This window comes from Seriola lalandi, unplaced genomic scaffold, assembly GCF_002814215.2.
Source record: "Seriola lalandi dorsalis isolate HSWRI2012SDOR001 ecotype SW California unplaced genomic scaffold, Sedor1 jcf7180002054901, whole genome shotgun sequence".
Classification (NCBI taxonomy): domain Eukaryota; kingdom Metazoa; phylum Chordata; class Actinopteri; order Carangiformes; family Carangidae; genus Seriola; species Seriola lalandi.
In genome coordinates this window covers 3652850-3668093 of record NW_019525453.1, presented here as the reverse complement: position 1 = coordinate 3668093, position 15244 = coordinate 3652850, and the positions used below count along the sequence as shown (strand labels likewise).

The window sequence follows — 15244 nt, the reverse complement described above, 5'->3', positions numbered from 1 at the left end:
CATTAGCACGCGCTAAATAACTGTTAACAATGTATTACCCAGACTCCCCTGCCCCGCCACTTCTACCCTACCCCGCGTCCCTTCAAAGCTCACAGGTAATTATGTCAAAGGTTTTTAATAAACAGCCTATTCAGTGCGCAGTGGGTTACGCCTACCTTCGGAGTTACAAAATGGATTTTTGAAACGACACTTGTATGAATGGGCTGGCTCCTGATTGGCTGAATTACGCCCACAGAAAAACCACCAGGTGAACGCGCACACGCACGTGACTGAGGCTAATTGCTCGTCTAAAACTAATGCTGGCCTTTTTTTTTTTTTTTAAATTGTGCAGTTATATAATATCCATAAAATGTTGTCTATTATTATTTTGATAATAAGCCTCATTAAAAAAAAAAAAAAATCATTTTTAGTTTTCAGTTAAATTCAGCTAATTCGTTAATTGTCCACGCGCACAAAATAATAAATCAAAGCAGCTCGAGACGGGTATAGTGGTGCAGCAGCACTCGCCCAGTTTCATGAATTGAAAAGGAAGCTAACGCGGGAAACCTATTTACTCCAGTTTAACAAAAATGGCCTCTCTTAAATTTTCCATACACGGATAAATGCTGCAGACTAACGCTCAGCTTAGCTTTATCCAGTCAAATTCAGGTGCTGACAAATTGAGGCACTAAACAGAAGCGACACAGTCTGTGTAAGAGGGTCTTACTCTCACAGTCTGAAAGAAATAAGAGAAAAAATAAAGAATAAAAATACATTCAATGCCAAAGAATTATTCGTGTGCAAAATACAGTTCAGGATGTATAGAGCTGCCAGACAAGCAAATCCTTATTAGATAGAATAGACAGACTCGGCGACAGAGAGCTTCCCACTATTTTTAGAGGCAGGAAGACTGTGAATCATGGCCTGGCCACAAAGAAAGAAAACTGGCCTGTATATTTTACAGATAAACTTCTTCCACAATCCCGTTGCCTCTAAACGCTCTGCGGTCATTTTGGCCAAAAGCCCATAAAAGTGACTTTGTTTCAAGATGTTAAACAACCTATAGGGAGTCGAAAATTAGTCTAAATGTGGAGAAAAGAGGCTTCCAGTGTTTCAGCGAGTGGGTTTTATTTTCTTCAGTCACTGTATTCTGCAGCGATATTCCCGGGTAGTTACGATGTTCTGTATTAATGTTCAATTCTTATAAAATCGATGTAAATTACTATTAAGTAATGAGATATTAAAGAGTCGCACACAGACGGCAGATGGCACAGTGATCTCTAAGGTGCAAGGACCAGTGCACCTGCTAACGAAAAACGGAAAAATTAAAAACTTAAAATATATCGGCCTATATTTACACAATGTGATTTTATTACAAATGCACATGTAGGCCTATCTGTAAAGCGACACCAAACATCGTTGCAACTAAAATGTTTTTCCAGGTGAGGATTGATTGATTATTAACTATTAACAGCTATGAGATTGAAGTGAAGCCTAATCACGACTAGAGTCCCGGGTGTTCAGGAGCCATTTATCCAAATTATTAAAAGGCCACGGTGTAGCTTGATATTTATCAAATATTAGATAATTACTGTATGTATTATAATATAAATAATAAGCCGTGAAATGTAAGTAGGCTAGCATTACTACTACTACTACTAGTATTTTTATTATTATTATTAGCCTATTGTTATTATTATTATTTATTTATTTACTTTTTATTAGATACCAGGTCGGATTTTGTCTTTTTTCCCACTAAAAGTTGAATATTTCCCCCACGATAAATATAGGAAGATGAGGGTTGTTCTAAATTTTTTTTGTATATTGTTAATAACATACATTTGCACAATGACATACATAATACATTATCTCCCGTTTTAAAACTGTAAAATGTAACGGAACACCAGTTAAAAATTCTGCTTATGCCTCAACCTTTGTCACATTTCTTTATATATTAAAAGAAATATAAGCTATGGGATATTATTTAAAGTGCTAAGCTTTTTCTTAATGTATAAACTGATTGTAAAACAGAAATAGTTCAAATTTCACAAAGTGGACACATAAATCGTTAACATCCTGCTATCACTAAATCTGTCTTTTGACTATCTATATAAGAAAAAACCTTTTAGTTCTAAAGGTTAGAGGATATTTATGCCAATGCAAATATTAGTCATGCGACTTTATGCTCATATTGAATCGAAACCAAACTATATTTCAAACAAAGCGTAACCTATTTTATTCTCATGGAGTTATAAAGAAATATGACATTTTTAAACACCCACGGGAAGTGAAACACAAGGCTTTTGATCTGATAACCCACACGGATATGGACACGGGCCTTCCGCTTGACGTCCAATCATATACACTGCATTTATGCCAATAACCGATGGCGACGTGTTGTTTATTTAACCAGCAAACCACGAGAGGCCTCGAGGTTTACACAGTGATTTTAGCGGACGAAACGTCACTGAAGCAACAAGGAAACTTCAAGAAATAATTCAATACTGATGTGGATAAAAGAGGTTGCTAAGTAACAAATTAGCGGGTTAATCAAGCTACCGGTTAGTGGTGCATTGTCATGTAGCATATTAAACTCTAAACTGAAACGCGTGCGCGCAAAAACACACACGCACACACACACACACACGACCACACTGCCCTGTTTATTTATAGCCAGGTTCTCCCTCTCCATATGTTAGAGCCTCCACACGCACCCACACCGACACATTCCCCACGTATTCGGCCTTGAAAGTGCGGAGGAAACGCGCGTGGAGAGAGAATCCAAGTCATCTCTCAATTCACTTCAGCTGGTTGCATGTTAAATCACTTTCATGACCCTCTGACTATCATGTAGTCTATTAATCATGACTATGTCCCAGTTTCCATTTATTTACTTAACTGGACATTGAATATGGTTGATACAGGTTACTTTATGTAGGCTGCTGCTTACATTTTCACACCAGAATAACACTGTACTGCAAGCCTATGATAATAATTTATTATCATACAATCAAGTGACATCTAATGTATTTATAGGCTGAGTCTATATTCTTTAGGCTTTTAAACTTTGCATTACGGTTTTCATTAATAAATTAGGCTATATTAACCTACACATTTATTTTAGTGAAATTAGTGAAATTGCAGCTTCTCATGTTGTGGTACGTTTGTGTTGCTGCAGTGAAACAAGGACTGGAATTTGTTTGAGCATTCAAGTCAAGCATGTTGTTATGCTAATATCAAACTGCATAATCTTTTTTATTATTTTGTTTATTAAGCACAGCTTGTTATAATTGCATGAAGGAGAGGTTTTGCTGTGTGTGAATGTTTCTGCTGTTTGCAACAGTGGGTTGTTCAACAGGAATAGGAGATGTCAGATGACTAATAATAGCATAAATATATTAATATAGATATTTTAGGATGTCTGTTAATGCACATAAGAAAAAAAAATACACAAAAACTTAAATATATTTTCTTTCTACATGTACCAGTGAATATAGGGTACCAGCAGCCGACCCACATTTATTTTGTCGTCGGTATAGCCTATGGGCCTAATGATTATCACATGCACAAACACATTTGGAGGTTCAGTCTAATTCTTATTTGAAACACGAACATGCTGTAAGAAATGCTTAGTGTCAGGTTGAGGGCCACAAGTGTCCACCGTGCAGAGGCTACTGATGGCCAGATATGCAAAGCATGTCGGACCGGTGTGTGAAAATGCGCGCAATGCCAGAGAGATGCTCCTCGCGCTCCTTCGCCTGAAGACATGATTCATTCTCCAGTTCTACTTTTACCACATAAGGCGGCACGAGCGGCCCCCTCAGCAGGCGGGACCAGGGAAAAGTTCCGGGGGGTTGTGACTGCTCGTGATTGGTTGCTCTATGTTGTGATTGACAGGTCCCCTTCTCCGGCTCTCCTCTAAGCTCCGGCTGTTGACACTCTCCAAAAGTCCGCACGGCTCTCACGGATAACGGAGACATTAGTACAGCTCCTCCCGGCTCCCCCCGCTTCCTCTGCTGTCCGGCTGGAGGACGGAGAACCCGTCGCCCCGAGAGCACTAGACTGTCATCGTGGATTCTCTTGTTTTTTTGAGACTGCCTGTGTTTTGAACTTTTTTTGCTCCTTGCAAGCTCGTGACGCCGTCTCCTTCCTCTCCTTCCTCTGTCCCGAGACCGAGAGAAATGGCAGAGAAGCGGCGGTCCCCGTGCGCGATGAGCGTCAAGGCTCATGCCTTCTCGGTAGAGGCGTTGATAGGAGCGGAGAAGAGACGCAAGACGGCCGGAGGAGATGCTGTGTCCCCCGGGTACGAGGACGGAGCTGATGTATCTGATCTACCCGGGAGCCCGGGGCCGCGGGCCGACAGAGCGTGCACCAGCGACCGGGGCAGCGAGGCTGAATGTGCAAGTGACGGATCCCGTAAGTAAATAACAACAACAGATAAAGACAATAGCCTAACAATAACAATAATAATTAATAACAATAATAAAATTATTCGTGACATAGTTAGGCTACCTGCCTATAGGCCCTCGAAATGGCAGCATTGCCAAATTAGTAGTAGGCTACCCACGAAAAAAGGTGAAATTAATTTTAAATAATGCCCATGTCACATTAAACCATACTCTCTCAATGTAGGTTGTATTTGTTTTAAAAGCTTTGTACTGGTATACTGCACATTATCTAATGTTTCAGCCACAGGTCTTTCACATGTGTTATCCTGTTGCTATATTTTAATGGAAAAAATAAACTTGCTCCTCGCTACTCGCTGATATTTCTTTCATAATAAGAAGCAGCACAGATCTTTGCTTCAGGACTATTCACGCTCTCCTCTGCTTCTTGTCCAGGAAACTTCAGTAATCAGACGCAAAAGATGTGGGTTACAAAGTAAAACAATGATAGAGCGGGGTCAGAGCCAGACACTGGAAATGTGATATCATATCACGGCCCTGGCCTTGTAAATATGAGTGGTGTGAGTGTGACTAATGTGAGACGCTTTATGAGTTGTGTTGCAATCATAAACACGCCAATTAGCAGCGTATAAAGGCAGGGAAACTGCCACGGTAAGGATGCAAAGAGGTCTGCAGAAAGCATAAACCGACCGGCCCTGACAAATTAGGATTTAAATCTGCAGCAAGTTTAAAATGCCCTTGGCCGAGGATTTGTCTTTGTGTTAGTTTGGCTTGTTAGGCCCATGTCTAATGTGCATAAATTTCCACCACTTGGCGAGGCCTGTGCTGAACAGCGCAAATAACAACAGCGGTGAGACACATAAATACTACTGGTGTGTCCTCTCTGTATTAAAACTGATTTAAACTCAAGTACTCCATCGTGAAAATCATTCTAGAGTCCATATTGCGACTTAAATTAAATTGGTGATCAGTAATGAGTGTAAAGTAAACGTACCATTTTTCCACTGGATCATAATATACGAGGGTGGATATATTCAGTAATAAGTGCAGAGTGACCTTAGTTTAAACAGACATATATTACTATAATAATCTTACAGATTCCGAGCTTGTAATGCAGCACTATTCAACATGAACATAAACATCAGACTACTTAAAAGCATTTTTACCTTCTTGAAATAACAGCTAAAAAATAACTTGTGCAGTAAAATTTGTGACATTTTCTTAGGCTGCTGAAAATAGTCATTGCAACTGGACGGTTGCAATAATATCCTTAATAAGTCATATTCATAAAGGCTATATGTGAAATGATGGTGTTTAAATCTTATCAGCGGACATTAGTCCTGCTGTATGTTTGTGTGTTTTTAAAATGTTCTGCAGTATTCAAAATGTTTTGAGTCACAGGCCTTAATGTCTTTAAGAGTGACACCTTGTAGGTGAACCATGCTCGGATTGGATGAGTGTGTTACTATTAAAACGTGTCAATCTCGGCTCTTTTCCGGTGCAGCGGAGAGCGAGGACGCGCTGCTGGAGAGCCCGCAGCCCGCAGCTCTGTGCCCAGCTCCGGTAAACGGTACCGGAGAGGAGGCCCGCGTGGACCTACAGGGATCAGACCTGTGGAAACGCTTCCACGAGATTGGCACGGAAATGATTATCACCAAGGCTGGACGGTAAGGGCGAGTGCATATTCAGATGGGTGGCCTAATGTTAAAAATGCCCAGAAGAGAGAATTAGTCTATACTGTACATCATACTATATCAAGGAAAACGAAAAAATCGCCTATGTCTAGGCCTATAATAAAAACAAACATAAAACACGAAATATTAAATATTAAATAATGGTACAAGTTAAGGGAATTTTGCTGAATTGATCATAAAAAATAATTACTGAAAGATCTAACATCCCTAATCAAGACGACAGTCTAAACAGCATTTTCTGTATTATATTATATTATACATTATATATTATTATATGTATACTATTATTATTTTTCTTGAGCTATTATTAGGTCATTATTAATACGACTATGATTATAATTATTAGTCCGTAGGTAAAATGATGTGTTGTAAATCCACGAGACTGTAGGCTAGTGTTGAGATCTCACATGTTATTTGGTTTCCCTCTCAGGCGGATGTTCCCCGCCATGCGAGTGAAGATCACGGGCTTGGACCCACACCAGCAGTATTACATTGCTATGGATATAATCCCCGTGGACAACAAACGATACAGGTAAGACGCGCAAAGCACGCGCGCACACGCGTGCGCAATGCAGGCCTATGCCAGTGCTAAAAGAGGCGACAGACACATTGTGATCCTTATTTGGAAATTCGACAAAAGTCAAAATAAAATAACAAATTCGTGATATGAATATCAAAGAGATACCGGAGCTGCATGTAAATATCTTCGAGCATAATTATATCACCTCACACGCACATCCTATAGACACGGAAAGGTTACAGTCATTTTTGTCTTAATTTAGCCTCCACATTCATTGCTCCTGGGACAACCCGAGATTTTTCAATTGTGCAAACCCCAGCTCTCTGTCCACAAATGGCTCCTGGCACCGGTGTTTTGTCACGGCGGTTTTACCGTCCCTTTTGGAAAAGGCCTTTTGGATGCCTAACCTCTCCACCCTGGAAGGTCAAACCAACAAATGTCGTTATGATGCATAAGAAAACAGTGTGTTATTGCTGCGGCGTCAATGCAGCCAAGTCTTTGCATGCTACACACTGTGGCTCTGCCATTTCAAACTTTCAAGACCCGGTTACAGGCGATGCGAACACTTTCTCACCGGCGTGGCGGAGTGATGAGTGATATCGTAGACACCATGTTATTCAATCACTCACGAGATATTGCACATAATACAATAGATACCAATGTTTAGTGCAGTCGCAGTTCAGAGCTGCGGGCGACAGCGCGGGAGGAAGCGGAGTCTGCAGGTTTTTATTCCAACCAAACTGCTGAACAGCAGGTGATGAACACACCTTCAGCCAGATGAGGAACTAATTAGATGCTGTGTTTGTAGCTGAAGGCCATTAAACGTATATATACATCATTTAAGGTAATGGCATATTTAATGGCTAATCCCTTTAGCTATAGGTAAATGATTTGGACTAATTACAAGTCAAAGGAGTTGGCAGGCCCTTTGTTGAACATCTGAATATAAAATGTAGCACAGAGGAACAATGTGTTTCATCTGTGGTGTTTATTAAAACAACCTATAGGCTTTCCTTTAATCAGGTAGGTCATCTTTAGTCTTTAGTGAGAGCAGGACAGCTATATTACACATCTGAGTTGAATTATATTTACAACTTTGATGGAATTATTTAAAGCAGATTTCCGTGACTGATGTCCAGGGTTGTCTTTCTCCAGCTTTAAAAAAAAAAAAAAAAAAGATCTCATGGAGATTATTTGGGATTAATGCTGATCTTTGGTGATAAAATCGCGAAAGCCATTTTTTCCTCGCCAAATCACGCCGTTGTGTGAAGTGAATAGTAGCTAAGGACGAAAACTAATGCGAACTTGGGATATTGTGCTCATTTGCCTCCCCCCGTGTCTCTGTGTGAATTATGAAGGTACGTGTACCACAGCTCCAAGTGGATGGTAGCGGGGAACGCGGACTCCCCTGTGCCGCCCAGAGTGTACATTCATCCGGACTCGCCGGCGTCAGGAGAGACGTGGATGCGTCAGGTGGTCAGCTTCGACAAACTGAAACTGACCAACAACGAGCTGGACGACCAGGGACATGTAAGTGCCACAACGAAAGCTGTACAAATATTTCTATATTATTATATGTTTGCGATAGGCCTACACATATTTACCGTACTATCGTCTATTTAATGTAATTTGATCGACATTATGATATTTCGATTTTATATTTTTTGGTGTGATAATTTTGTTAAAATCATTGTAAACCTTTTCATTAAAAATCTAATTTTACAAGACAGTAAATGTACTGCATTTTCTTAATAATCACAAGAAGTAGCCTACAATATTTTAAAGTCTCTGATGTAACATATTGGGTTTGTCTTTGTGTGTGCAGGTGCATCCATCTGTGCATCTGTGCCCACATTCATTATCCAACAATCATGTTTTACAGCATGGAATCATATGAAATTGTTGTTCCTGTAATTTAAGACTGAAAGAATAATTTTTCCCTCCCTGTTCAGATCATTCTGCACTCCATGCACAAGTACCAGCCTCGCGTCCATGTGATCCGGAAGGAGTGTGGAGAGGAGCTCTCCCCAGTGAGAGCCATCCCTGCTGGGGAAGGCACTCGTACCTTCTCCTTCCCCGAGACTGTGTTCACCACTGTCACAGCGTACCAGAATCAACAGGTAACACAGCTGACCTCCACACAAACACAACAACCCTTAAAACCAACACCACTGGATGAACCGCATACACTGAGATAGCCATCGTGGCCAAGAATCCCACAATGTGGTGCTGCACTGACGGCCCTGTTGCTGATAGATACTGTTGTTTATTTTGTAGCTTTGTACTGTTTGTAGTTACTAGTAAGTGATGACTGATAAATGTTTAAAACACACATTTCTTCAGGTCACACTGTTGTCTTTTCTTCAGCTATGAGTTTTATACAGAACAGGACTATGAGATTTTAAAAAGGAAAATAACCTTTTTCAATTTCTGCATGATAAGAGTTTTATGATTCTCATCTTGGTCTGGTTTGCATTTTAAGGACAGATTCCTCTTTGAGTCTGGGTCCACAGAGAGAGAGATAGAGAGAGAGAGAGAGAGAAAGGTCCAGCAGTTTTCCTAGAGAGTGTTAAACCAGTTCTACCAGGCTTATTGGACAGATTTTTATGATGGTGCTGCTCGTTTAAGCCGCATCACTTGACTGTTTCATATTTTCTGGATTTTGCACCACCAAATTTCAACATCAATGTCTTCAGCTTGGCGAAGCTGACGGTTTTTATGGACTTTTGCACTGGACCAGTCAGTGTGAGCTTTGAAGTAGGATGTTAGCCGGGATTGGCTGGCCCACAGTGCACGATAGCTGAAGTCAGAACACGGTGGCGATGCCTATAAAAGTCCCTTTGGATGTGGGTCACAGCGCTGGGTCTTAAACACCACCCACAGCCTGGGCAGCCCCATGGCAGCCCCGGGGACATTAACCAACATGCGCGCGTGCACACACATACATACATACATACATACATACATACATACATACATACATACATACATACACACACACACACATACACACATACACACACACACACACACACACACACACACACACACACGCGCGCGCAAATTCACATATAGGCTATGTGCAAGGAAACACACAAGCAAACAACTGGCACAATCGACGGCTAACGATGCACATGAATTAATTTTTTTCTAGACCTGATTGAAAGATTACAGACAAGGAAAATTATTTTGGCTGGAAGAGGATCTTCCATTATACATATGTTATCATGGGCTTTGTACTAACTAAAATTTTGGAAATAATTAGAGTCTTATTTTGCCTTTCAGATTACAAGGCTGAAAATTGACAGAAACCCATTTGCCAAAGGCTTCAGAGATTCTGGCAGAAACCGGTGAGTTCATTTCAACCACAGAGATTTTCACATTATCTAGTGCATTAGGGGTAATGTGGGATGCATGACTGCATTATATTCTGGCTTGGTTGTGGTTTTTGTCACGGCTATTTCAGTCTGATTTTATGGGGAGCAAAGCTATGTATTTATTTATTTTTTTCTAATGGAAAATGTGCAGCAGCCTCCCATTAAATCTGTCCTGAATGGCAGAAAAGAAATCGACTAAACTGAACAGACGTGGCACATATTATTATGGTTTCATCATATTAATCCGTGATGCACTTTCATTTAAATGTGCTAACTTTAAAGGCACATTAATTCCAACAATTGCATAGTTACGGGCACATGCCTTGAGAGGGAAAAATCTAACCTCAGCTGCAAACCTAAATGGAGCGTCAGATTCCAGCCAGCCTCGTAACATAAACATCAACAGCAAAATAATAAAAGTCAAGAGTGTCCTGAAGAAAATCTGTATAAACACATTTCTAAACATATATAAACACAGCATTAAAACAACACAGCAGTAAAACTCCAACAGTCTCCAAACAGCCACTCCCCTGAGGCCTCATAGAAATCGTTAGAGGGGAGGGGAGAGCGAGGGGGGAGAGCAGGCGAAAGGGGAGGAGAGGGAACGTGTGAGACAGAAAATTTGAGAGGGAGGAAGGTAGAGAACGGCAAACTGGATAACCGAGGGACCCTGACAGCTGACCCTATAAAAGTTAAATTCAGGAAGGCCGAAAAAAAGCCTCCCCTTAAATATTACAGGAAGAGTTAAGCAGTTTGCTAAATAAACTCCTGCTCTGATAGGCTGCTTTGGTGCACACAGAGCCGCTCCAGGCAGCTTGTCTAAATTATCACCGTGGCTACAACCCCGCGGGGGGGAGGACTTTTATCCTCACGCTAACGAGGGGTAACAGAGCACTTGCATTACCCTGCCACAGCAACCCTCTGCCCCACCTAGAGGAGGAGGGAAAAGCAGATTTTGGGGGAAGGGGGGGGGGGGGGGGGGGGGGGAGAGTCCCACCTCATAAATCCTTGCTGCGGCTTCCTGCTCCTTCGTCCTGATTCGCCCGTAAAAGCCGTGTGAAAGCAATTACCTCAGAGCACCCGGCTGGCAGCAGCCAATCGCAACGCGGCGTTTATGCCCCTCATTACCTGCGGTCTCCATGGAGATGGCGAGTGAGGCCCCACCGGCGACTAAGATGGCCGCCAGGTGGTTGGCGTAATGTATGAGCCAGTGAGGCATGCTGGGAGAGAGCGGCTGCAGCTGCGTCAGTGACTAACAGAAAGTGCTTGGCTATGAAGTTCTGTTCCAAGTGATCTTGTGATGGTTCCTCTGTAACGCTGCTCTACGTGTGTTAACGTGTGTTTTTGTGTGTGTGTGTTCTATAGGATGGGTCTGGAGGCTTTGGTTGAGTCTTATGCATTCTGGCGTCCATCTCTGCGCACACTTACATTTGAGGACATCCCTGGCATGGCCAAGCAAGGTAGAGTTAACCAACAGTTAACTTAAAGGAGTGTTTCTAAAAGATGTTATTGTTACTGTTTTCTGATCTGCCACCGATATGGTTCAGGTATGGTGAGGTTCCCAAAGGTGCTTGGTAAAGGTTAGGGAGAGATTGTGGTCAAGGAGGAGTGTTGGTAGAGGTGAGAAAAGGCGGTTTACCTTGTCAAAGTCAGAGTTTGTACCCAAACTGTCCACCCCACAACCTTCTCCAAAAATGTTTTTAGGGATACACCAATCCAACTTTTCCTCTCCCGATAAAGGTTGATACTAATTTACTGATTCTATACCAGTGCTCTCTCTTTTCCCAAATTTAAAATTTTACTACTGATACCTGAACCACTCAATAAGGTTAGTAAGTAAGGTTAGTAGTAAATACTGGCATGTAAGTGGATGATGTTAAGTGGATTTAAATTTTTAATGTTTTTCTGGCTGTTTCTGTAGGAGTCCCAGGAGCTCATGGAGGGGTCGGAGCATCATCTCACCTGCTCTCCACATCCCCGTGCTCCTCACCTTTCCAGGTTTGCCCTCTCAGCCCGCCTGACTACGCATGCAGTCGACCGACACACCCCCTTCATCGTTACAGCAACCCCCCAGAGCCATTCCCCCCTCCCAGAGGTCCATCGGCGTATGACGGTGAAGGATTCTGTTCCCTGCCTCTCCCTGCTTCTCAGCTTGGCTATCTATCCAACCCCACCCCGCAGGGTTACGCCGGTCTGCGCCTCCACACCCCGCCCTACAGCCTGTACGGTTACACATTCCCCCCCTCACCACGCCTCGCTGCCAGCCCTGATAAAATGGCCGCCGCTGCCACTGCCAATCATCAGAGTGCCTTCCTTGGCTCGTCTCCTAGTGGGACTCTAACGGACAGTCTGGGTGTGCTCAGCGGAGGACAGCAGGGCTTCTTGTTTGACTCTCGGACTTTGGGACTGGCAGGTACCCAGCCGGGAGGTGGGGCCTCACAGGTCACTGCCCACATGGGCTGAATTTGATTCTGGACGTCTAGGGTTGTCAAGAACACAAAATGACACCCTGGAATGGGTGTAAGTTGCTTTTGGTTCAGAAAGTTCTTCAAATTAATCATCAGCTGAACTGTGGACAAACAGAAGAGTGACAGATCAAGCCATTGCTTCTGTGAGCACATGAACTTGTCAAAGCTCCTTTACTTGAAGGGAATACTTCTTGTCTTTTAAGCATGTTTTCTACAACATGCACGTGCAGCTGCAGCGGTCAATAAAGGGAAAAATGTCCTGCGGCTTTGATTAAGGAGTCCAAGCGACGCAGCCCAGTGACTGAACTGGAACTGAATATGGATTGGGCAGACACAGGGCTGGCCCAGGCACTCAAAGCAAGCACTTCAACCCCTGGCAGGAGGCCATGAAGCAGTAACTATTATACTCACACAGCATTCAGCATGGCCTCTATGATCTCGCCTACTTTGAATGGAGTTACCGAACACTACTTTTAAACTTTCTTTTTAAAAAGGGATATATTGACTAAATTCCTTTTGTCAATTAAATTCTTTCTCATTACATGCCTGGTGGTGTTCAAGTCTCGATCAAGTCTTTGGATTAAGAAATATGCAGCTAATGTCCACTTAGTACTCTGCACTACAGGCAGGGCCTTTTCACCGTCAGACTGAAAACAAAACAAAAGCTTTTGTACACAACAACAGGAGCCTGTAACATATTAACACGATGACATCATGGCCACAAGAAATGAAGGGAGATATCCTGGTGACAGCTGTGGACTGACGAGGTCAAAGCTGTGGGAGAGTGACGGATGATGGACTGATCTACATCCTCTATGTCTGGTTTGACAGATGTTTACTCGATGCTGTTTGAACGTCAAGACGAAAGAACGTCTTTCCTTGTGTGACACAGATGTAACTGCACATGATGGCTCTGTATATAGCGTGGGGGGGAGGGAGGGGGGGGTGGCAGGCGGGAGGAGAGACGTGTATATAAAGGGCTGTGTGACCCTTCGCACTTAAAAACCCCAACGCACCTGCTTCTGCTCTTTAGACTGGGTCAGGTACGGCAACAGCCAACCCTGAACTTGACTGAAAAGCTTTTCTTTGCAAAAACAAGCGCTATATCGGCACGCCCTTTGGCCGAGGACATGAACGTGTTCTTCGACCTTTTTGAGCCAAATGAAATATATCTATTCATGGCACAATGTTTATATGTAGCCTAATAAATATCTTACTAATTTAACTGAGTTCAGATGGTGGAGTAATGCAATTATGAGTGTATGTGTGTGAGTTTTCTTTACACATTTTTTTTTTTTTTTTTACTAAAGCAACTGCAAAACTATGTTTCCCTGTGAAAACAAAAACAATGCATTCATACTGTGAAAGTGTGTGTGTGTGTGTGTGTGTGTGTGTGAGTGTGTGAGTGTGTGTGTGATAAAGTATTCAAAGACTGGGGTTTTTCTAGAGGCTTTAGATGCCAGAGAAATGAAAAATACCACAGGAGACAGGACGAAGGAACAATTCCCAGGTACACACACACATGTGCGCGCACACACACACACGTACATGCACAAACAAATAACACATTCCATCATCTTTATTGTGTAGTGGCCATGCAAATGAATCTAATAACTACAAGTATAGTCTAGAAAGTCAAAGTGGATGTGGTTGTGTGGTGAGGGTGCAGATGTGTGTGTGTGTGTGGGTGTGTGTGTGTATGGGTGAGTGGCAACAGGTGGTTGAGTTGTCAGTGAGTGTGTGACCTCACAGTTTCAAAGTTCATGCAGATCCCTGAGAATTGACCCCCGCCCCCGCCTTCCTTTCACCATAGTCATACTGCTCTGCTGCTGAAAGCATAAGCCAAGATTTTTCAGAGAGGCGTTTGCTGTCACACACTTTGTAATTTTAACCTGTTTTAACACCTGAACAAGCACAAAGTCTCCAAGAAACCAAGACAAAACAGAGAGAAACCTCTGGATTACCCAGAACTATTTCTTCTGCACCTCGTACCCAAAATCAATTTTGAAAATGATAACACAAGCACTACACACTACAGCTCTTGTAATACCTGGTAGTTAAAGGGGCTTTGTCAGTGGTAAAGCTACAAAAACAAGAATGAAATATAACAGAAGAACCAGAGCAGCTGCACAAAAATACGAAACTTGGATCCTGCTGCACGCGTCTTTATATCATAACTATGCAATAAAAAGCTTTTCGAAATTACAACTGGAGTGTCGGCTGGGTCTAAGAATAGACTCCAAACACAGTTAGGAAAGTACTAAGGGGAAAACACTTCTAACCGCACTTTTATGGAGGCCATTTTAAATTTACACTATACACTCTGGGTCGGGGAAAAAAGGAGGAGCATGTACTGGTTGTATGAACTTACAATGAGCTCAGAACAAATCACAATAACAGTCCTGGGACCAACAAACACAGAAGCTAGTTTCATTAGTTAGTTTAGTGCTAACGTTACAGGAATAGACCTGATTCTGACACCTAGCTACCATGATCCAAATATACAAAGGCAGTATAAAACTCAATCCTCTGCGACTTTGAGATGCAAGTCATTTTTTTTCTGTGTGCAGTTCTGTAATTAAAATTCTCACAGTTGCATGACATGAATTTTGACCTGCAGTACTTGTTGTCAAATTCCCCTCGACTTGAAAGCAGATCTGCTTATCTAGTTTTGCTGCTCCTAACCGATTATTCACAACCTGATTTTTCACCTTCCCCAAATATTCATGTCAGAGTTTGCTGACTCTCTCCTGCTCTCACCCACTTCCTCCCCAGCTCCTCTGTGCCCCCCCACCCCCAC

The 15244-nt window shown here is 42.4% G+C and overlaps 1 protein-coding gene across 1 annotated transcript; it reads left to right on the top strand.

Annotated features, from left to right (window-relative positions):
- The first annotated feature begins 3920 nt into the window (after nt 1-3920).
- tbx18 (T-box transcription factor 18) lies at nt 3921-12985 on the top strand. Its single transcript, XM_023430349.2, has 8 exons — nt 3921-4395; nt 5890-6052; nt 6510-6611; nt 7958-8129; nt 8552-8719; nt 9885-9949; nt 11342-11436; nt 11898-12985. Exons 1-8 carry the CDS (start codon nt 4161-4163, stop codon nt 12437-12439), a joined length of 1542 nt encoding a protein of 513 aa, XP_023286117.1. The 5' UTR covers nt 3921-4160; the 3' UTR covers nt 12440-12985.
- The last annotated feature ends 2259 nt before the right edge of the window (nt 12986-15244 follow it).